General features: G+C 37.8%; 1 protein-coding gene across 1 annotated transcript in view; it reads right to left on the bottom strand.

Moving 5' to 3' along the window:
* Positions 1-21,636, bottom strand: part of LOC137651638 (caldesmon-like) — a 43,725-nt gene extending 22,089 nt beyond the window's left edge. Inside the window, exon 1 of the mRNA XM_068384860.1 lies at positions 21,542-21,636. Within this exon, the coding sequence (XP_068240961.1) occupies positions 21,542-21,589 (48 nt within the window). The 5' untranslated portion in view covers positions 21,590-21,636. The remainder of the gene's footprint in view (positions 1-21,541) is intronic.
* Between the last annotated feature and the right edge of the window lie 2,285 nt (positions 21,637-23,921).

The following is a 23,921-nucleotide window of genomic DNA, read 5'->3' as shown; positions in this document are numbered from 1 at the left end:
AGCAACCTTCCCGCCTCCTTCCACACTTTATGCAGGACCCTTTTCCCTATCCCCTCTGTCCTTTAGCGATGACTTAGACATCGCATTCCTTGTGGCCATCGTCCTGCAATCTTACCGCTTTCCGGCGGGCTGCGGGGTCGGCCGGGCTCCTACTTAAGCAGCTGTTTAGCCACTCAGTCTTTCCCTTACGGACATAGGATCCAGGAAGGTTGTGCCAGCTATGGCGGCTGCCAGTGGGAGGACCCCCCTGCCGCTGAAGGTCCTTCAGTCCTCCCTTTGACTGCCATCCAAAGTCCTGTTTCCGGCAATGCCAGCAACGGTTCTTTGTGGCTGGATGGAAGCCTGAATGATGCATTCTCCCCTTCCATTTGAACCTTCCTTCTGGAGGAAGGCAGTAAGTTTATATACTTACATCCTTATTTAGTGTAATCATACATTGTAATAAGGCAGTCTCTCTCTCTCTCTCTCTCTCTCTCTCTCTCTCTCTCTCTCTCTCTCTCTCTCTCTCTCTCTCATCTCTCTCTCTCTCTCTCAGTTTTGTATCTGTGTGCCGGTTAGTGATTACACTTTTGCGATCCTATAAATATCATGATTTAACGCGGATAACAAAAGGCTATCGAGTGCAATATAGCTACAAGTTTTTCGTGAATAGTCAGTGATTAGTTTGAGGTCGGAGAAGTGGGATAAAACGTCGGCATAGAATAGTTATCTTGTGAATTACTAAAAATCTAATCAAGATGGCTATGTACAACACGGGCAAGGCTTGGAGAGACATCGCTGGACTCAGCAAAAATAAATTCCATGAGTTGGCGAAACAGGAGCTCGACCGTCTGATAACAGAGGTCACTAGTAACGTCAACCAATGTGACGGAAAAATATTCGCAGACATATTGAAACAATATGATCCAATAAACTGGAGCAAATCTGCGGAAAACATCAGCAAAATAATTGAAGAAATTCCAAAGAAAATCCAAGTGATAAAGAGACTTATAAAGAAAGTCTACATCAATCAACACATTCCATCAAAGAACAATAAGAAGTCCAATATGGTGAATATGCTGATTGATGCAATGGGAAAAAGAATGCCAAAATGGTGTAATACATGTAAGATATGGTATTCCATTAATAATCCTCAACAATTGATTAGAAAATGTGATGCCTGTCATGTCCCAACACATCCCACATGTGCTGAAATACAGCAAAAAATAAAAAATAAAGACACAAAGGTATTCTGCTCAACATGCTTAGTCTGGATAGAAATATAATTAAGTCGAGACTAAATCTGCAAATAGTTGAAGATAAAGAAGAGGAAGAAGAAGAAACAGAAGAAGAAGAAGAAGAAAAAGAAGAAGAAGAGAACAATGAACAGGATATGTGTAAGGATGCAGAAGAAATCATTGATATAACCTATGATGCCATCCAACAACATACTTATAAAGAAATAAATTACCAGATGGAAACAAATAATAGACCCAAGAGACTCTACCCGGACCTACATAATTTTAGGGAAGAGCAAGAACAAGAAAAAATAGAAAAGAAGGATATAGTCTGCAATATGCTGAAAAGAGGGAATTGCAGATTTGGCGAAAGATGCTACTACAAGCATCCAAAGATATGCCATAATTATGAAATATATGGTAAATGTGCGTATTTAGACGGATATGGAGACGAATGCAGAGATCTCCATCCAAAAATATGCAAAAAACCTAAAAGAAGGAAAAGGATGCATTTACAACAAAAAATGTAGATATATGCATCCTGCAACCATGAATGAAAGTAAGAAAACTCAGCAAACTGAAAAGAAAAATGAAAGCAAAAAAGAAACAAAAAAAAGAAACAAAAAAGCAGGCCGTGTATAAACCGCGCTTTGAACCAAGAGCCCCAAGATTTGAGGGCTTTCAACCCAAACCTGCACATTTAGAGCCCAACTACAAAGAATGCATCTATAATGCCAGGGGCTGGTGCAGATATGGGGACAGTTGCAGGTATACACACACAAATAAATATGAAGGCGAAAGAGCAAATATAATAGAAAAGTTGGATTTTTTAATGGCAGAATTCCGGGAAATGAAGAAAAGAACATCATATCAGAACAGGAAGGAAGCATGGGAGAATCCATATTATTACCAATATTAAATAATGGGGAATTGAAACACAAACCATAATAGTAATGAATGCACAGGGTTTAGTCACGAGTAACTCCAAAAGGAAAATAGAGTTCTTAGAAGAACTAACCCAAATTGAAAAAATAGATATATTAAATATAAGTGAAACATGGTATTCCCAAGAGACTGGCAGTGATGACCAGATAAAGGGTTTCCAAACTTATAGATCAGACAGAAAAAATAGGAATCAAGGGGGAACCGCAATATATGGAAGAGACATAAATCAAGGAAAAGTATGTGAAAAATACAGCAACACAGAATGTGAATTGATTGCGGTAGAATTTGAATTTGAAAAAACTAAATGAATATTGTAGTTTACAGACCCCCAAACACTAAGGAGTTTGACATAATAATAGAAAAATAGATGATATATGTAGAAACCATAAAGACTGGAATATACTCCTATCCGGAGATTTTAACTTTCCTTTCGTGGATTGGAAAGAACGGATAGAAGAAAGTGGTTGTATGTATACATATAAAAAAGATAGTAATAGTAGCGCAGAAGATAAGAGGCAATTTGAAAAGCTTCAAGATACGCTATTAGAACATAATATGCAACAAATAAACCACATTCCAACAAGAAAGGAAAATGTCCTAGATCTAGTATTTGTGAATGAGGTGAATTATGTTAAAGAAATAATAGTGTATAACACGGGAATTTCAGACCACAATGTCATAGAATTGATAGTTCATTCCAAAGCAAGTGATCACAGAATTAATAAAAGCACAAAACTTTGGGAAGGATATGGAAAATATAACTTTTACAGTAAGAATATAAAATGGTCAGAAATAAATGAAGAACTGAATAAAGAATGGAAAAATGTATTTATAAGTGATAATATACAGGTAAATACGGATATACTGTACAAAATACTGGAGAAAATTGTTGAAAAATATGTACCGAAAAAAAACAATAAACAAAAGACGTGCATACCAAGAGACAGAAGGATCTTATTTCAGAAAATTAAAAAGTGGAAGAAAAATCTTGCAAAAGAAAAAAATGTGTGGAAAATGAGGGAAATAAAATGTAAGATAGAAAATGCAGAACAAAAGATTATACAGTCGAAAGAAAATGAAAAAAAGGGACTTAGAAGAAAGGACACTTCAAAATATAAAAAGAAACCCCAAAGTACTTTACTCCTATGCAAAAAAGATGATAAAAGGAGAATAGAAATAGGCCCTCTAAGAATTGAAGGACGGCTAACGAATGAAAAAAAGGAAATATGCAACATATTAGCAGAAAAATATGAGAGTGAGTTCACGCCAAGAATTGCGAATGAGAATAATGAAACAGAAATGAGAGAAGAAAATGTTGAATATCTAACGGATATAGATATTAATGAAGCAGATATTGTCACGGCTATAAACGAAATTAAAAATGGATCGGCAGCCGGACCAGATGGAGTTCCAGCGATTTTGTTAAAAAAAACTGCAAACACTATCGCGAAGCCACTTGCAATACTGCTAAGACAGAGTATAGATATGAGCGAGATATATGTTAAACATAAATTAGCTTATATAACCCCTATCTTCAAAAGTGGATCAAGACTAGAGGCAAGCAATTATAGACCTGTTAGTCTAACATCACATATTATGAAAGTGTATGAGAGGGTAATAAAAAAGAAAATAATGAACCATTTGGTCAAAAATAATTTGTTTAATATGGGTCAACACGGTTTCGTACCTGGAAAAAGTACACAGACCCAACTGATAGCTCACTATGAAAACATATACAATAATATGATAAATGAAAAAGACACAGATGTGATCTATCTAGATTTTGCAAAAGCCTTTGACAAGGTAGACCATAACATATTGGAGAAAAAAATGAGAAAGCATAATATTGTGGGAAAGATAGGAAAATGGGGTAAAAGAATTCCTGCAAAACAGAAAACAGATAGTGGTTGCAAATGACGAGAAATCAGATGAAGCCCAGGTAATATCTGGTGTGCCCCAAGGTACGGTATTAGCTTGCACTGCTATTTGTTATTATGATCTCAGACATAGACTGTGATGTTGAAAACTCCGTAGTGAGAAGTTTCGCCGATGACACAAGAATAAGTAGAGGAAATTACTTGTGATGAAGATAGGAACTCACTACAAAGAGATCTAAACAAAATATATGAATGGGCGGAGATAAATAGGATGGTATTTAACTCCGATAAATTCGAATCAATAAATTATGGAAACAGAGAAGGAATGGTGTATGCATACAAGGGACCTAATAATGAGACAATCACAAACAAGGAAGCAATTAAAGACCTTGGTGTAATTTTAAATAGGAATATGTTATGCAACGACCAAATAGCAACACTGTTGGCTAAATGTAAAGCAAAAATGGGAATGTTATTCAGACACTTTAAAACAAGAAAAGCTGAACACATGATTATGCTTTACAAAACTTATGTGCGTAGTACACTCGAGTACTGCAATGTGATATGGTACCCACACTACCAAAAGGATATTGCGCAAATAGAGAGTGTACAAAGGTCCTACACTGCTAGAATAGAAGAAGTTAAGGACCTTGATTACTGGGAAAGACTGCAATTTTTAAAACTATACAGTCTAGAAAGGAGAAGAGAACGCTACATGATAATACAAGCATGGAAGCAAATAGAAGGAATTGCTGAAAACATCATGGAGCTTAAAGTATCAGAAAGAGCAAGCCGAGGTAGATTAATAGTGCCAAAAAGCATTCCAGGTAAACTGAGAAAGGCGCACAGGACATTAATCCACTACGCACCAGCATCGATAATGCAGCGACTATTTAATGTGCTGCCAGCTCATCTAAGAAACATATCAGGAGTGAGCGTAGATGCATTTAAAAATCAGCTCGATAAATACCTAAGATGCATCCCAGACCATCCAAGACTGGAAGATGCAAAATACACCGGAAGATGTATTAGCAACTCTCTGGTGGATATACGAGGTGCCTCACACTGAGGGACCTGGGGGAACCCAAACAAAAAATAAGGCAATAAGGTAAGGTAAGGTAAGGCTCTCTCTCTCTCTCTCTCTCTCTCTCTCTCTCTCTCTCTCTCTCTCTCTCTCTCTCTCTCTCAGCTAGTGCCGCCAGGTACTTACTCGGTCGGCGGCATGCCGACTGTACTGGTGCCACCGGGTACAAACCTGCCGACCATATACATGCTGCCGGCCGGGGCCGGCGCCGTCAGGTACTTACTCAGTCGGCAGCATGCCGATTGTACCAGTGCCGCCGGGTACAAACCTGCCGGCCGGACTGTGGCCGTCGGGGACTAGCCCTGCCGGCAATATGCTGGCTAAATTACAGTATATGATTACACAGTAGCCAGTATATTTGCAGTAGAGTATATACTGCAGATAGAAAAACTATTGTATATATTATACAGTAATTATTTTCCAACATATCCTGTGTATCCTTGCCCAGTCTTTTGCTGAGACCAATCCTATATTGTAAGAATAGAATTCCTTCAATACTCTGATTAGAAATCAGTCTACAATTTACCCTAAAATACTAAATATTTCGAAGGGTCAGTGGTAGTACACTTTCTATTCCTAAAGGTTAGAACCCTTATCTTTGAGCTTCCCTGATCAGGAAGCTCTATAGTTTTAATATTGGAAGGGAAGGTCACAGCAATTGGCTGGGTGGGATACACAAGTATAGTAAAGTGGCGGAAGAAAAAAACAGGGGTGTTTGGGGCAAAAATGTAACACCCCCTTAGTCCTGCACTGTTACAAGATTTTTGTATTTTAGTGCTATGTGACGTTAAACCAACTATTCTAGTTTCAAAATTATAATTTTAATGTTTTTGAAACCAAAAAATTATGACCGATATTGACCTTTTACTGGAACCATAATAAAAAAAAGTTTGAAAAAACTTTAAGGTCACCTTGATATACTTTAAATTTTTTTTTTCCCCAGAAACATTTTAGGAGCATGATATTGGGGAAGATAAATTCAGATGGACCCCTCCCCCCCTACCATAGTTGTTTTAAGGACAGGAACTCCTCCCTGGGGGGGAAAGAAGGGGTTTTTCCTTACCCCAAATATGTACAGAAAGCGGGGTAAGAAAAATTCATGTAACTAATATTTTTCTTGCCCCAACTTGAATTTTTCTTACCCCATTGGATGAATTATTCATACCCCACCGTGATTTGTTTCCCCCAAGATTACAGGAAACTTTATATGTGCTCAAATATTTATTTATTTTGCAAATATGTGCTCAAGTTATACAGTACAGGTGTGCGAGCTGGGTTCAACCTGGCATTCCCATGCAATTTTTTCTCTGGTAATATATAGCAGTTATATACCTTAGAAATGGTGCTTTAGGAGCATTTCACTGGGCGACACGGGTCGGAGCCCAGAAATTCCTTTTCCAGGTATAATTTAGACAAAATCAAGCAGATATCCAGGAATTAGATTAAGGTGCATGTTAATTTCTAGACTTAAGACACTATAGTTTAAGACATAAAGGATGGTACGGAATTATAAAAAAGTTGTTAAACCTTATAATGAAGAAACAATTAAAATAGCTCTACAAGAAGTAGCTGAAAGTGCTTCAATAAGAGCAACATACAGAAAATACAAGATGTCAACCACGCTTCTGAAGAAACACAAGGGCATTATGGAGGGCAATTCAACCAACCACTGATAATAGGGTAAGCTGAATGGCCTCCTGATAATGACATGTTGATTTATATACCTATCTCCTGATAATGAACATGTTGATTTATATACCTATCTCATAAAAAAAACATTTGCAATTACGTAGTTTTACTTTGACAGGGAAAACCAACAGCATTGTCTTTGGAACTTGAAGAGAAGATTGCAGATATGGTTCGTCGTATGGAGAAAATGGGGATGGGTCCAACACCGAGTGAGTTTTGTGACATTATCAAGGACTTCTTACAAGGTAACAGAATGATGTTCTCTTTAAAGATGGCATTCTGGTTATGAATGGGCATCTTTATTTATGAAGAGGCATTGCTTGTCACACAAAAAAGGTGGTATGATGGCAACTACAGTGATACCTCTACATACGATCTTAATTCGTTCCAGAAACTGCTTCGTATGATAAAACGATCATATGTTGGAGCAAATATTCCCATAAGAATACATGGTAATTTACTTATTTCGTTCCCCAGCCTAAAAACCCATAATAACTCCTTAATAAATCACTACACATAACATTAATACAATATAATAATACACAGTAAAATCTAAAAAAAGATTAATAAAGAAATAAAAAAGGGGTTTTAATTTAACACCTTACCTTAGCGACAGGCCAGCGCAGGTGTAGGGACTGCTAGGTAGGAGGAGACGGAAGATCAGCGAGGAGGGTAGGGACGGCGACTTTGTACGATAACGTGTACGATAACTTACGATAACTTACACTACGTGAACTTTAACTTAGCTTATTTTATTTTTTTTCATTTTATAATTTTATATTTTTCTTTTTACATTTTTTTCTTATTTTTAATTTTCATCACTTTCACCCGATTCGGTCTTCCTTTTCTTTGCTTCACTTTCTTTCTTTTCATCATGATCACTAGACCGTTTTATAGATTTTTTAAAGAAACTATCTAGTGAAAGTTGCTTGGTACGGCTTTGAGGATTTTTTCCGAAATGAGTTAAGCAAACATCATTCAACTGCGCAACAACACGGCAAACCTGAAGTTTCTGTGGGTGATGCTTGTCGATGAAATCAACCAGGTGTTGATGATATGCCAACATCTGTTTTATTTCCGCCGTATCTAAGATTTGGCCTACCTCCTCAGTCTCCTCCGACTCACTCAACTGCACTTGGAACTCATCATGCTGCATGGCTTGCAGCTCCTTGAGTTCCTCGGTGTGTGAGCTCTTCACGATGCTCATCGACGAGTTCGGTGATGTCATCTTCATCCACCCTCTAGACCCATGGACTTGCCAAGAGATACATTCTCTTCGACGTCTTCCTTGGCGGCAACCACAGGTTCATTCTCGGGGCCAAACCTTCGAAATCTCTGGAGCAACAGCATCAGGCCAAATCTTCTTCCAGGCGGAATTCAGGGTCGACGAGTTACTCCCTCCAAAGCCTGATCTATGATCTTTAAGCAGTGCACGATATTAAAGTGGCTCCTCCAAAATTCACGCAAAGTTAAGTTGGTGCTTTACGTGACATTTAAAGCACTGCTTGGTGTACAGCTTCTAAAAATTAGAGATGACTTGCTGGACCATGGGCTGGAGGATAGGGGGTGGTATTCGGTGGAAGATACAACACTTTGATGAATTTGTATTCGTCGATGATATCATCTTCGAGTCCAGGGGGGGTGAGCGGGTGCATTGTCCAAACAAATCAAGCACTTCAAGGGCAAATTCCTCTCCTGAAGGTACTTCTTGACAGCAGGGCCGAAAACTACGTTTACCCATTCCACAAAGATATGCCTAGTAACCCAAGCCTTAGAATTAACGCCATAGAACATGTAGCAGGTCTTTATTAATTCTATGTGCTTTAAATGCTCTAGGGTTTTCTGAATGGTAAACTAATAAAGGCTTAATTTTGCAGTCCCCGCTGGCGTTGGCACAAAGCGCAAGAGTCAACCGATCCTTCATTGGGTTATGTCCAGGCATTTTCTTCTCTTTGGCGGTAATGTACGTTCGACTAGGCATCTTTTTCCAAAACAGACCGGTTTCATCACAGTTGAACACCTGCTGCTCTATATAGCCTTCCTCCGCCACGATGCTTTCGAACTTTTTAACAAAAGTCTTAGCAGCCTTGGTGTCCGAACTCTAAGCTTTTCCATGACGAACAACTGAATGAATCCCGGTCCGTTTCCTAAATTTCTCGAACCAACCTCGAGACGCCTTGAATTCCTCCATCGTAGGATCGGCTGAACTCTCCCCCGCGTCAGGCCCAGAGCGCGCCGCCTTCAAGTCACTGTAGATAGCACTGGCCTCACAAATGATCGTTTCTGTGATCGTATCGCCAACAATCTCCTTGTCCTTGATCCATATTAACAAAAGTCATTCCATCTCTTCAAGGGTACGGCTATGACGTTTGGAAATAATCGTGATCCCCTTCGAAGGTTTCACTGCTTTAATGGCTGCCTTCTGTTTTATGATCGTCGAGATCGTAGACATATTCCGGCCATATTGTTTAGCCAGATCGCTAACACGTACACCTCGCTCATGCTTTTCTATTATTTCTTGCTTATTTCTAATGAAAGCATTGACTTCTTCCTTTTCTCACCACTACTACTACTTCCTGAACCGAAACTAAGCTTTTTAGGACCCATGATTACGAAACAGAGAAAATACCACGTGAGAAAGGAAGATAAAAAACACTTAAAAACTGAGCAAATAGAGGACAACCACACGAAGCGCATGAGATGAGAAGAGTGATCAAAGTGACGCTCGATTGGCGTTCCTCCAATGTGCTGCCATCTAGCGGCGTCAACAACAAACCACGGTGGACGCTTTCGAGAAAATTCCACGGGTACGCGTAATATTTACTTCGTATGTTGGAGCAACACTTAGGGTTGTCGAGACAGAAATTTGGTCGAATTTTACTTCGGATGTTGGAAAATTCGTATGTTAGGACATTCGTATGTAGAGGTTCCACTGTAGTTAGGAAATCTGTTACATCTGACCCATTTGTGATACAGTGAGCACTCGTTATCGCGGTAGATAGGTTCCAGACCCGACGGCGATAGGTGAAAATCCGCGAAGTAGTGACACCATATTTACCTATTTATCCAACATGTATATTCAGACTTTTAAAAACCTTCCCTTGTACATAGTACTGTTAACAAACTACCCTTTAATGTACAGAACACTTAATGCATGTACTACAGTACCCTAAACTAAAACAGGCACAGATATTAAAAGCAATTTTATATCATGCGTTTCCTAGACATGCCAAAAAGCACGATAAAAAATGACAACCAATGTTTTGTTTACGTTTATCTCTGATCATAATGAAGAAAAAAACGCATTTACACAAATGTGTATATGTTAGTTTTTGCATCTATTATATTGATTATACAGTATGTTGATTTTGTTATTACCAATGTTTTACTTAATTTTTCTTAGGACTTCTAATTGAAATGTTCGGCGGCGTCATAAAGTACGCTCCATCTTCGATCGTTATAAACAAACGAAGGCATTTAACGCGCATGATGGAAGTGATAAATAATGATATTACAGTAAAAGCTTTTTGAAAATATGTTATTACAAATATTTACCATATCTATATAAAATCATACAGTACATACGTAGCAAAGCAGGAAAACAATATATGAGAGAGAGAGAGAGAGAGAGAGAGAGAGAGAGAGAGAGAAAAGAGAGAGAGTGTGTGTGTGTTTTTTTAATGTACTACTATGAGATTCAGGGCCTCGGTAACACGGTTTTTTCGCAATAATTTTTTATCTATAAATTTCATATATATAAAGCTTCTTCAGAATGCACATTATATCAGTGAACCCTCGTTTATCGCGGTAGATAGGTTCCAGACCCGGCCGCGATAGGTGAAAATCCGCTAAGTAGTGACACCATATTTACCTATTTATTTAACATGTATATTCAGACTTTTAAAACCTTTCCTTGTACGTAGTACTTTTAACAAACTACCCTTTAATGTACAGAACAGAACACACACACACACAGAGAGAGAGAGAGAGAGAGAGAGAGAGAGAGCACTTCTGTATCTTATAATGATTTACATGAACACAATCTTAGAATAGAAAACCAGGCCTCTCTGTTATTACATATAATCTTATTAATCAAATATCATTCCTTCGTCAGAGAGAGAGAGAGAGAGAGAGATTGTTTTACGTACGTAAATGTAAATTTTAAACAAAAAAAATATGATAGGTTATAACATGTATACTCTTCAGACTTTTAAAACCTTCCCTTTAACTTAATGCATACAGTACTAAACTATAAAACAGGCACAAATATTAAAATGTTAGAATATTAAAGTAAAAAATAAAGATTGTTACTGTACTCACCACGAAAGAAGTTGAAGAAAAACTTGAATGATGATGGCGATGAATTTGCTGCACAGTAGAAATGATGATGAAGAAGCTGATGATGTCTTCTACTGTGCAGCCAATGATAGTACTTTACGTCTCTTCAGACGGAGGTGTCTTTACCTGGGACACCTCTTCAACTTCTTCCTGGGAAATTTCTTCAATTTCTTCCAAAGGCGTACTAGCAGGAGGAACTGGCTCTTTTTTGCGAGGCTGGAAGAACATTGTGATCGGAAGTTGCTGCCGCTGCTTCTTTTTTCGCTCTAAGAGCATCCTGTAGGGAGTCATGATGTCATCGACCTTGTTGGAGAGTTGCATAGACCGAACCATATCCTCGTCCCACTCTTGCAACATTTCTTTCGCCTCCTTCATATGGTTACATTACTTGGCAAGCCGTTCTAATGTTAAGCCCGTTTCTTCGACATTTTCTTGGGTCTCTTCCTGGGTTTCACTCTCTTCTTCACTGGCCGATTTCGTCAGGTCTTCTAGGTCTGCGTCAGTTAGCGGCTGGGAATGGCAGTCCAACAACTCGTCGACGTCTTCAGTTGTCATGTCGCCAAACCCGTCACCTCCAATTATGGCAGCCAACTGCACAGATTTGCGTATTGCAGTGTGTTGGATTTCCGACGGAGTAAATCCCTCGTCGTCGTAAACAATCTGGGGCCACAACTTCTTCCAGCTCGCATTCACGGTTGCAGGTTTCATCTCTTGCAGTGCCTTCTGAATATTCTTCAGGCACGTGGCTATCGTGTACTGTCGCCAGTACGCCTTTAAGTTAAAATCTTCATCCTCATCATCTTGGGCAGCATCCCCACACGCAACGAGGTCCGCCAATTTATTCTTCGTGTAGAGGGCCTTGAACGCCCTGATAACCCCCTGGTCCATCGGTTGAATTAATGACGTGGTGTTGGGTGGCAGGAACTCAACCTGAACGCCCTCACGCGACAGGTCAGTTGTGTGTCCACCAGCGTTATCCATAAGGAGAAGGATCTTGAATGGCAAGCCCTTCTCTAAGAGATATTCACTTGCGTGTCCACCAGCGTTATCCATAAGGAGAAGGATCTTGAATGGCAAGCCCTTCTTTAAGAGATATTCACTGACTTACGGGATGAAACACTGGTGGAACCAGTTGGAGGTCAGCATCTTCGTAATCCATACTTTTGGATTATGCATCCAGTACACGGGAAGGAGATTCTTGTTTTTATTTTTCAAAGAACGAGGATTTTTCGACTTATAAATAAGCCCCGGCTTTAGCAAAAATCCAGCAGCATTACCATACATCACGAGGGTAACGCGATCCTTGAATGCTTTAAAGCCTGAGGCTTTGGCTTCTTCTTTGAACAGGAAAGTTCGCGACGGCATTCTCTTCCAAAACAAGCCGGTTTCATCCATATTAAAGACTTGTTCCGGCTTGTATCCACCTTCGGCGATAATATTCTTGAACGTCTGGTTCACGTAAGTTTCAGCAGCGGCAGTGTCAGCGGAAGCAGCCTCGCCATGCAGGGAAACGCTTTTCAGGGCGAAGCGTTTCTGAAACTTCGCGTACCATCCTTTGCTGGCGGAAAAACGTTGTTTCTGACGCTGGGAATCAGTGGATGTCCCTGGTTGAGGTTCATCTGCATCATCATCTTCTTCAGCATGGTTGCCATCGTCGTCTTGAGGTTCCTTTGCCGCAAAATTCTCATACAAGCTCAAAGCCTTTGTTCGGATGGTGTTCGTATCCAAGGCTATGTTCTTCTTCCGGCAGTCGGCAATCCACACTGCTAAAGCACCTTCCATGCGTACGATCGTTTTATTATGAGTGGTAACGACTCGCTTCGCTTATCTGCTAAAGGTGATTGCAGCCGTCTTTCTAATGTTCGCCTCGTCCTTCTTGATATAGCGAACGGTGGATTCATTGATTCAAAAATGCCGGGCTGCGGCCGCGTTAACTTCTACCGTCTTTCAACATATCGAGAAGCGTCACCTTCTCAGCAATCGTCATCATCCTTCGGTGGCGCTTAGGCTCACTACCAGCCTTAGTAGAAGCAGAACGCTTGGGAGCCATTGTACAGTAGGATTTACAGTAATAGAAAGTTCAACAAAAAGTTCAACTTAAAACAGTCGCACACAGCACAGATTAAAGTTCACAAACTTAACGTCTACTCAGCGATACGGCGTAAGAGAAAGTGGCCGCTAACAGAGGCTGGAAGTTGGAGATGCGGGCAAAACACCAATCACAGGCTAGATAACAAAACTTGAGTTCTGATTCGTCCTCTATCAGCGCTTGAATTAATCACAACCCGTCTTATATGATACGTAGGTTACCAATTCAAAGTACAAGATACCCCGCGTATACTGTACAGTAATAATAATAATAATAAATAATGATGATGATAATAATAATAATAATAATGATAATAACAATAATAATTTTATTAACAACAACAACAATAATAATAATAATAACAATAATAATAATACAGCTTTACGTACGCTATTTTACGCTTTTGTTATAGGATGTGTCTCTCTCTCTCTCTCTCTCTCGTACGCTTATTCGAAATGTGATTTTTTGACACAAAGAATATTATTGGATGCAGTACTACGTACGTATACATACAAAAGATTCATGGAAAAGAAGCACATCCATTACATTTGTAGTACACTAGTATCCATCAGCAGCCTTACACCATTCTAATATGGTATGACTGCATCTGATTTGCATTTCATGTTCGATTTAATTTTACTACGTACTGTATACAGTACTGAATTATCGTATGATCACATTCTCTTTTCGTGTTTTATTTCTTTCTGTGCTTAATTATATGTCATATGTAATGCAATGAACAATCAGTAAGAGCAGATATTACTAATTACAGTATTAATGGAATTACAGGTAACGAAATATCGTATTTGGGGTCTTCAGATATCGCGGTATTTTCGAAATTTCCGGAAAATCCGCGATATGTATATACTGTATATATGGGTTATGGGAAAAACCCGCCAAGTGGTGAATCCGCGATGGTCGAACCGCGAAGTAGCGAGGGCTCACTGTACACATAAATTTTTACTATATTCTGCATTACGTAGGTTGAATAAATTTGGTACAGTGTACTTATAATGAAAAAGTGACGTTTTTTGAAGACGGGCCAACTTAGAGAAAAGGTTTCGAACGCACTCGTTACGTAACTTATGACGGCATTTCTTCCCTCTTTCTCGATCGATGATTGGCTATACGTAACGAAGGCTATACCTCTGTCAACAATGACACAAAAGTTTAAATAAAAGCAAAGCAGTACACCTTTTATGAACTCTGAAACCTCTCCACTGATAATTGTCATAATGAACAAACCAACAAAATATGTTAATACAAAAACACTTTGATTAGTCTAACTCCCAAAATAAGTTTCCTAAGAAATTACAGTGTACTTTATAGGTCACAATTAGATTGACAAGGTGTAGGGAATAGTTGGTAATTTTCAAAAACGTAGTAGACAAGCTTAATTTGATAACTGCTATATCCAATGTCAAGAAATTTTTATTTATTGTCTATCTACCTACCTATTTACTGTAAAAAAAAAAAAAAATACCCAGTACCGTATTTTAGCTTTAAACCTTCACCAATAATTATCGTCAGAATGATGACTTCATGAGGCTCCACCCACTTTGGCCTGGTTATAATTCAGGATAACACTGAAGGCTATCATGGGCATTGTTGGATCAGAAAATTTAAATTCTGGCTATAAAAACTCATTTCTCGAGTAGTTTTAAGAAGTGCTAAATGATCCTCAAGGATCCCAGCAGTTGGCCTAAACGTTTCATTCATGTATACTACTGTTGCGGCACTACTGCTACAGTAGTATTACTACGCTAGCACAGATAACCCACCCACATTTATGTATCGTTCCGCCATTCATAAAGTCTTTGTCATGTTTTTTCACTGTGCAATAAGCCATGGCCTCCTCAGAAATTAAGTTTAACATTAGATGATAGGTTATTTCATTAAGCTGACAAATTATGGCAACTGGGTATTTTATTGCCGATGTTGAAGCTAAAGATAAAGTATGGTATCATTCCTTCATTGCATTATCATCTTTACTACTATTTGTTTGGCTACATGTAGTAATTATTTTAAAGGATAAATGAATTATGCTCACTTTACTTCTATAAATTCCCATTAGATGTACAAATAAAACTCCTAAAACTATTCCTGATTTATTTACAAAATGCAGTCATGCCCAAAACATAGCCAACACGGTCGTACGGCCTAAGAAGAAGAAAAAAAAAATTATATCGGATGATCCGTTGGTCTGATGGAGATTTTAGCACAAAAATCTTATTTTGACAAAAATAGTTATATAAAGACTGTTTACATACAATCTCTCTCTCTTTCTCTCTCTCTCTTTGTGGCATAGTGAATAGTTAATGGAAATGTTCAAAAGCCTGAATGACATTACAAGTATTATAATCATGTTACGCTAAATACAAATCAGACCATAAACATTGGATTTAAACTAGAAACTGAATAAGTACCTATTCAGGCTATAGTAAATATGGCCACAGGCTTTCTCTTGACTGTATAAAGTTGCAAGTCGTAAGACAAATGCAGTTTTGCAACCACGGGGCCAATTCCAAATCCTGTTAGCCATTCTTGACTGTTATGGGTTTCAGAGCAGATGGAACAAGGTGAATGGGTGTCTGGTGGATGGGCGGGGCAAAATTTTGTCAAAAGGTGTTTACATTGCTTACGTAATGAATGTTTTCAACTCTTGGCTCGTTATCACTGGCCATGGCGTCGGCTAGATCATTTTTACTCTATAAAAATTAAAACTATCGGGTTTAGGTTATTGATAATGCTGACAAAATTTGTGTGTGGTTGTAAAATATACATATGTCAACTTTCAGCTACATCCGATGCTTTGATAAGGAGCAAAATCCGTAAAACCATGTTACAGAGGCCCTGAATCTCATAGTAAATAATAAATATGATAGATTATAACACATTGGTGCTTATGTAATATCAACTGTATAGATGGTTTGAATAAGTTAAGAAATGGTGTAAACAATTCTTTGATAATGTATTCGTACCGCGCATATTCTTGAGAGCGGAAGCTAGACATCAGCTGATGTGATCACAGCCGAAAGTAAAACAAAAAGAAGTCAAAAATACTCGATTTTTAAAACACCCGAAATTTAAAAACATAAGTACGTGTTTTACTATAGCTCAATTGACTATTTAAAGAGTAAAAGTTTTCTGAAATAGAATGGTTTCCTAAAAAATAGTAGTTTGCTGACAAAATCGGATACCGTATTTTAAGCTATGATTGAAATGCATGTATACACGGTATAATTTTTTCGTTTTGTATTTAATTGACACTTTAAGAAAACCGATTTTGGTTTCTTCAACTATTTGTAATTATTGTATAACACGAGAGAGAGAGAGAGAGAGAGAGAGAGAGAGAGAGAGAGAGAGAGAGAGAATCAGCTGTTGTAATCGAATGCCGTGTTTTTGTTTCCTGTACCTCCTGAAGCGAGGAATTGATCGCCACAACTAACAATAATCATGTTAATTTCATTCTTAAACTCAAGTTGCCATATGTGAACTAAGGTTTTATTTCTTACGGGGGAGGGAGGGAGAGGGAGGGAGAGGGAGGGAGAGAGAGAGAGAGAGAGAGAGAGAGAGGGAGAGAGAGAGAGAGAGAGAGAGAGAGAGAGAGAGAGAGAGATTGTTTTAAATGTAATAAACAAAAAAATATATGTTATAACACATTGGTGCTTATGTAATATCAACTGTATAGATGGTTTGAATATGTTAAGAAATCGTATAAACAATACTTCGTACACGCATATTCTTGAGACCGGCAGCTAGACGTCAGCTGATCTGATCACAGCCAAAAGTAAATCAAAAGGCGTCAAAAATACTCGATTTTTAAAACACACCCGAAATTTAATAACATAAGTACATGTTTTATTATAGCTCAATTGACTATTTAAAGAGTAAAAGTTTTCTGGAATAGAATGGGGTTTCCTAAAAAATAGTAGTTTGCTGACAAAATCGGATACCGTATTTTAAGCTATGAATGTAATGTATGTATACACGGTATAATTTTTTCGTTTTGTATTTAATTGACACTTTATGAAAACCGATTTTGGTTTCATATTTTTGTAATTATTGTATAACACGAGAGAGAGAGAGAGAGAGAGAGAGAGAGAGAGAGAGAGAGAGAGAGAGAGAGAGAGAGAGAGAGAGAGAGAGAGAGAGAGAGATTGTTTTAAATGTAATAAACAAAAAAATATATGTTATAACACATTGGTGCTTATGTAATATCAACTGTATAGATGGTTTGAATATGTTAAGAAATCGTATAAACAATACTTCGTACACGCATATTCTTGAGACCGGCAGCTAGACGTCAGCTGATCTGATCACAGCCAAAAGTAAAACAAAAGGAGGCAACAATACTCGATTTTTAAAACACACCCGAAACTTAAAAACAAAAGTACACACTTTCTTAATGTGCAATTAACTATCTGAAGAGTAGCAATTTTCTAGAATAAAATGATGTTTCCCCCAAAAATAGCGGTTTGCTGATGAAATCGGATGCCGTATATAATGAAAAATATCCGCGAAGTCGTGAATCCGCGATGGTCGAACCGCGAAGTAGCGAGGGCTCACTGTACCCTCGTATACATATGTTTGACCCCAGTATTACTCGTTTTAGTATCCGATACCTTATAAAAGCACCTCATTTTATATTCCCATCAAATATTATTTATATTATTTATCATTCACTCCATTTTCTCTTTCTACATTACTTTTATATATTTTGTTATTACCTTGTCACTCCCAGATTTCACATAAATACTTGCTCTGGACACATTCTGGTTCATTCATGTTTACTCTTGACTCCGTTGCTTTTCCGTTAACCAATCACGAACCCATACATATGAAAAGTTTGCACAGGGGGATAAATATTTCCCTACCCTCCCCTTCCAACAAACCCTTTTCCGTCGAAAACTTTGTCCAAATCAGGTCTTTGTTAGTTCAAGTAAAGTCTTTTTGTGTATTTTACGATGGAAGTTTTACAAAATTGTAACGCCTGCAGTAATCCATACTTGAAAGTATTTTGGTGAATTCCATTGTTGATAATTTTCTTAAATCTCGTAATGTAATACACCAACATTTACAGTGTTCCTAGAGCAGTACTAAACTAAGGCAAAGAAGTTAAGATGGCACCGACTCAGTCACAACACCCCCGTGCCCCACAAGTTTTGTTGTTGCGGTAATAAAAGTCAGTCATTAGTTTTTTTAATTTTAATGTGTTAATTTTACTAAATTTTGTTACAGTGCAAAGCTCAACATTGCCGCTTGCCAGTGCATACAAGCTTGGGGTTTTATTTTCTTTCGAACGTAAGTGAGCCAGTGTCGGAACAAGAACCATTATATTTAACATTGTTAATGTTAGAGTAACATTGCTACTGTTAGCGTGCGCAGCTCAACATTCCCGCTTGCCAGTACATACAAGCTTGATGTTTTATTTTCCTGCGACCGTAAGCGAGCCAGTGTGCGGATTATATATAGTGTTGTTAATGTTATCGTAACAGTGCTAACGTTATCGTAACGTGAGTGAAGTGACACGGAGTTTGAACTAGTCATTATATTTAAACATTTCAACATAATATATATATATATATATATATATATATATATATATATATATATATATATATATATATATATATATATGGTATTATTACAGTTTCATCCATTATGGGAAATCTATTATAATAATATATTTCCCGAGTAAAGCAAGTCTTTTGTAGTATTTCTGTAAAATATTATCTGTCGCAAATGCCTAGTTCTTTATATATCGACGATCAAACTCACGCTACTCATGTCTTCCTCCCAGATTTTTTCAAGTCTGTTGTTGTTGTTGACTGTGTCTTGTATTTGCTTAAATGAGCCCTGTAACCACTATAATCCGCAGACAAACTAGTCCACTATGAAGTCTTACACGTTTGGCCAATCACAGCGCCTGTCCACTATGACGTCATACATGTTTGGCCAATCACAGCGGACAATACAACAGCGCAACAATACATTTTCTTACCCAGCCATTTCATTTCGTTCTTAGACATGGAGACCATAGAAAGCACGTCATCTCATGTTGCACAAGTTGAAATTCCATCTTCTTGTCCTGACTGTTTCCTAACTCACAATGAATTTGTTGAAAAACTAGTGCATTTGTGCCAGAGACACAATTTAATTTAACAAAATAAAAATTGTCCTGCATGCCAAGGAACCTTCGCAACAGCTTCACGTTTTCCTCAAAGCAGCAACACATCTTTATGAACCAACAGTTTAAGGTAAGCTTCATTAATTTATAGAGTATATTATAATGGTGATAGTATAACGATGTATACAGCAGTACCATCACTTTGGATTTGGTTTGATGGATGTGTTAGGTAGTGGCTGTAAGGGGGGGGGTCGCAGGGGCTAGGCCTAGGTAGGGGTACAGGGCCCTAGGTTAGGTGGTTGTATTAGGTTCGGTAGTGTCCCGAAAATCACTGTGGCCTTAAGGGGGGGTTGAAAGGGGGGGGTCGCAGGGGGAACGGAGCCCCCCCCCGGTAGGACTAGATAGGGGTATAGGGGGAGGGGTGGTGGAAGGATAAGTATTCATTTATTGCAAATATCATTTGATGCCCCCGCCCACCCAAAACCCCAGTTCCCACCTGGTGTCCCCCATAATTGTTGGGATGAAGTAGGGGCATTCTGGAACAACTTGTTGTTTTAACTCCAATTACATAGTAAATCTCTAAATCGGATGGTTTGCGGTCAAAATAAACGTTAAATTCGTTGGAACTATACTATTTCTGATGCAACAAATATATTTTTATTCCAGTTTCCCAATAATGGATGAAACTGTAAATTTACCATATAGATATATATATATATATATATATATATATATATATATATATATATATATATATATATATATATAACAAGACATTTTATTGAGTTTGTGACCTGGGAACTTCTAGGTTAGGTTAGGTGGGTTTGTTAAGTTCTGTATCCTTTTTTAACCTTTTTATATATTGTGTAAAGGGTATATGGAAAAATGCTTTACGTAGCATTGCTAACGTTAGCAATGCTACCGCAACGGTAACGCTATGTAACATTGGTAACGTTGCTAATGTTATCGTTCGCGGTACATACGTGAGTGAAGCAACACGGAATTTGAACAAATCATTAAATTTAAACATTTTAACAAAATATATATAATAAAAGACATATCTAAAATGTTAACAGAAAATATATGTTTTCCTGGAGAAAATAACATGATTAAACCGGTTTTCACCTTCATTTCATCCGTAATAACAGCAACCAGTTTGGCTACCTAAAGTTGGTCAAATTGGTTGTTCTGTTTGTTTGCGGTTGAAATGATGTTCAAATACAGTCAAATCACGTTATTTATTACAGGAAAACATATGTTTTTTTCTGTTCGAAATGAGCATCTGTAATACAGTAAAACTTTACCTATATTTTGAATATATAGTATATCTAATGTACGATGGCATCACAAACTTCTGTTTATGTACGATGGCATCACAAATCTGTTTGGTTGACTATGTTATACGTCAGTTCCACGTCGTTTAGTGAGGAAACCGAGATATTTTCTTTTTATTACCCCTTCCACCTTGCTCAACATATCTTGCTAGTTATTGCTTTCCCAAAATTTAAATGAACACCTAATTACTGTGCAAGAAGATGAGAACTACAGGATTGCATTATTTTGGAGTAAATGGAGTGTGGTGTTGTAAACAATTACCTTTATTTCCGACAAATATGTAATTTTCGAAGGAAATTGGCGTTTTCCCACAGGAAAAAATACAGTACAATACCGGTTAAAGTTGGTTCTTACTAAAAAGATCCCCCGTCCGCAACTAAAAAACCGGAAAGCTTTTCTCATACATAACTAAAAAAAACCGGTAACCCTTGCAACTTTACCCAAAACCGGAGCATTGGCAAAGAGCTATTCAATCATGCGAGTTTCATAGCCCTAACTACGTTGCACTGTTCTATGAATGAACCGGAAATTCTATCCGGCAGAGGTGCACCAACAGCATTACTACGCAGTCAACCTGGTAACCCTTCCACTAAAAGCATTAGCATAGCTGCATAGGGTCGCCCCAAAATAGCACACACGAATAGCTACATAATTAACATCAACTCGGAAAAATGCTTCTCCCTTCATGGAATACAATAAATTGTATATGTTCGGACATGGACAATGATATCAACTATAAAGAGTATGAATCTCTGCTACCATCATCAAAACTTTCCCCACATTTTAGCCGGCGATAGATTAATAAGGATAATTACTAACTTGCATCTTGTTACTTACCCATTTCTTACGGGACACACCCCGAAGTTTAGTTTTGACCTTGGGCATCCTCAAAATTAATGACCTTTGACGAAATTGACGAAATGCCGATAACTTGAGTCTACGAAATTCAACGAACAGTCACCAATCACGGCGTCACCGGTTGTTGAGACGATTCAAAAAGTATCGAACGTGGCGTCAGTGGGAGAATTCTTTACGCACCAAAAAAAAAAAAAACTTATCGAACCTGTTCTTAAGTACTTTTATATACAGTATATATGGTTTCAAAATATAGAAATTTTTTTAATAGAAACAATATTTTTTTTCAATATGTTAAGCAAATGATATGAAACATCTAGAGTATCATTTAAGTTTACTATCATTCGTCTGGCATAAAAGAACAGTTCCACATTGCTTTTAACACGTAATTTTGATTTTGACCATGGTATGACCGTTATAAAAATCTAGGTAATATTCTATGATCTGATTAGTCTTTTAGCAATTCTGGTGTGACATGCCAAATAAAATTCTGTTTCCGAGTAATTTATGTTGCCTCGAATAATTGGCCTTTTCTGTTCAAAACGGCATTACTGTAATCTATGTTTTGTCAGGATGCCAGAGAACAAATCAACCAGTTATCGTAAGGGGTAATATACGTTTTATCAGTTATTAAGCTTTACGGGTTACAATAAACCAATGTTGAATTTAGCAGTTAAACAATGTGCAGACGATCAATGTCTTTACTTGATCAGGAAAAAAGTAGCATATTACTAGAATTCGAAATCATAATGGTTCCATCACAGAGCACCGAAGCAACTTCCTTTTCCATACCATCAATGAACACCTATAAAGTTTAATCTGTTTAAGGTTGTCAAATGTATATAATTGTTCCCTACACATGTCCTACTGATTTCAATGAAGATACTGTTTTTTTCTAAATAGTGAATTAGAATCATATAAAGTTCGTAAAATTGCATTTACGTAAATGAATATCCTAGTTCATTATAAGATATTAAAGATATAATTATTACTAGCAAAGCTAAGGCCTTCGTCGAAGTACAATGATACAAGGCCAAATACTACAACACGGAAAGTAGCACAGTGAAGAAAGGAAATGAGGGAATATAGTAAAACGTGGTAAGAAAAATTAGAGGGGTTGATGGAACTTTCTTTTTCATTATCGTTAGACTTGAGGCGATTCATGGTTGCAATTACATCTTGCGTATTATTATTATTATTATTATTATTATTATTATTATTATTATTATTATTATTATTATTATTAGTATTATTATTATTATAAAAACAAGAATAGTGCCAACGTTATCCCTGCGTGTCGTAAGAGGCGACTAAAAGGGACGGGACGAGGGGGCTAGGAACCTCCTCTCCTGTATCTACATCCTGTGAGACATCGACAAAGAGATGGAGCTGGGGGGAGAGTGACTGCTCCCCGCACTCTAGTTTTGGGGTGTTTGAATGTGCGTGGATGTAGTACGAGAGAGAGTAAAAGATGTGAAATTGGAAGTATGTTTAGGAATAGAAGGATGGGTGTATTAGCCTTGTGTGAGACGAAGATAAAAGGAAAGGGTGAAGTGATGTTTGGTGAAATGTCTGGTAGAGTGTCTGGGATTGAAAGGGGAAGAGCGAGAGAGGGTGTGGCTTTATTGCTGAGTGAATGGATGACAGGTAAAGTAGTGGAATGGAAGGAGATATCATCTAGGTTAATGTGGGTAAGGGTTAGGTTGGGTAGGGAATGTTGGGCGTTTGTCAGTGCGTATGGGCCAGGTAGTGAGAAAAGTGAAGAAGAGCGGAATGAGTTTTGGAATGAATTAACTAGGTGTGTAGAAGGAATTATGTAGTTGTCATGGGTGACTTAAATGCTAGAGTGGGCGCTGGAGAGGTAGGTGTCATTGGGAAGTATGGCGTACCAGGTGAAAATGAGAGTGGTGAGAGACTGGTAGATATGTGTTGAGCAAGAGATGGTGATAAGTAATAGCTTTTTCAAAAAGAAAGATAAAAATAAGTATACATGGGTAAGAGTGGTAAATGGAAGAGTAGTAGAAAGGGCATTAATGGATTATGTGTTGATAACTAAAAGAATGTTTGGAAGATTGAAAGACGTGCACGTGTTTAGGGGTATGGCTAACGGTATGTCTGATCATTTTTTGGTGGAAGGAAAATTAGTTGTAGCAAAAGAGTGGGGGAATAGAGTAGGTGGATGTAAAAGGGAGCTAGTGAGGGTTGAAGAGCTAATAAAACCGGGGGTAAAAAGTAAATATCAGGAAAGGTTGAAAATGATATATGACGAAGTGAAAGTAAGAGAAACTGGCAATTTAGAGGAGGAGTGGAAGTTAGCAAAAGAAAATTTTGTTGGGATTACAAGTGATGTGTGTGGAAAGAA

This window comes from Palaemon carinicauda, chromosome 1 (genome assembly GCF_036898095.1).
Source record: "Palaemon carinicauda isolate YSFRI2023 chromosome 1, ASM3689809v2, whole genome shotgun sequence".
NCBI lineage: Eukaryota > Metazoa > Arthropoda > Malacostraca > Decapoda > Palaemonidae > Palaemon > Palaemon carinicauda.
The sequence above is the reverse complement of the archived record's forward strand: the minus strand, read 5'-3'. Positions and strand labels throughout refer to the sequence as shown.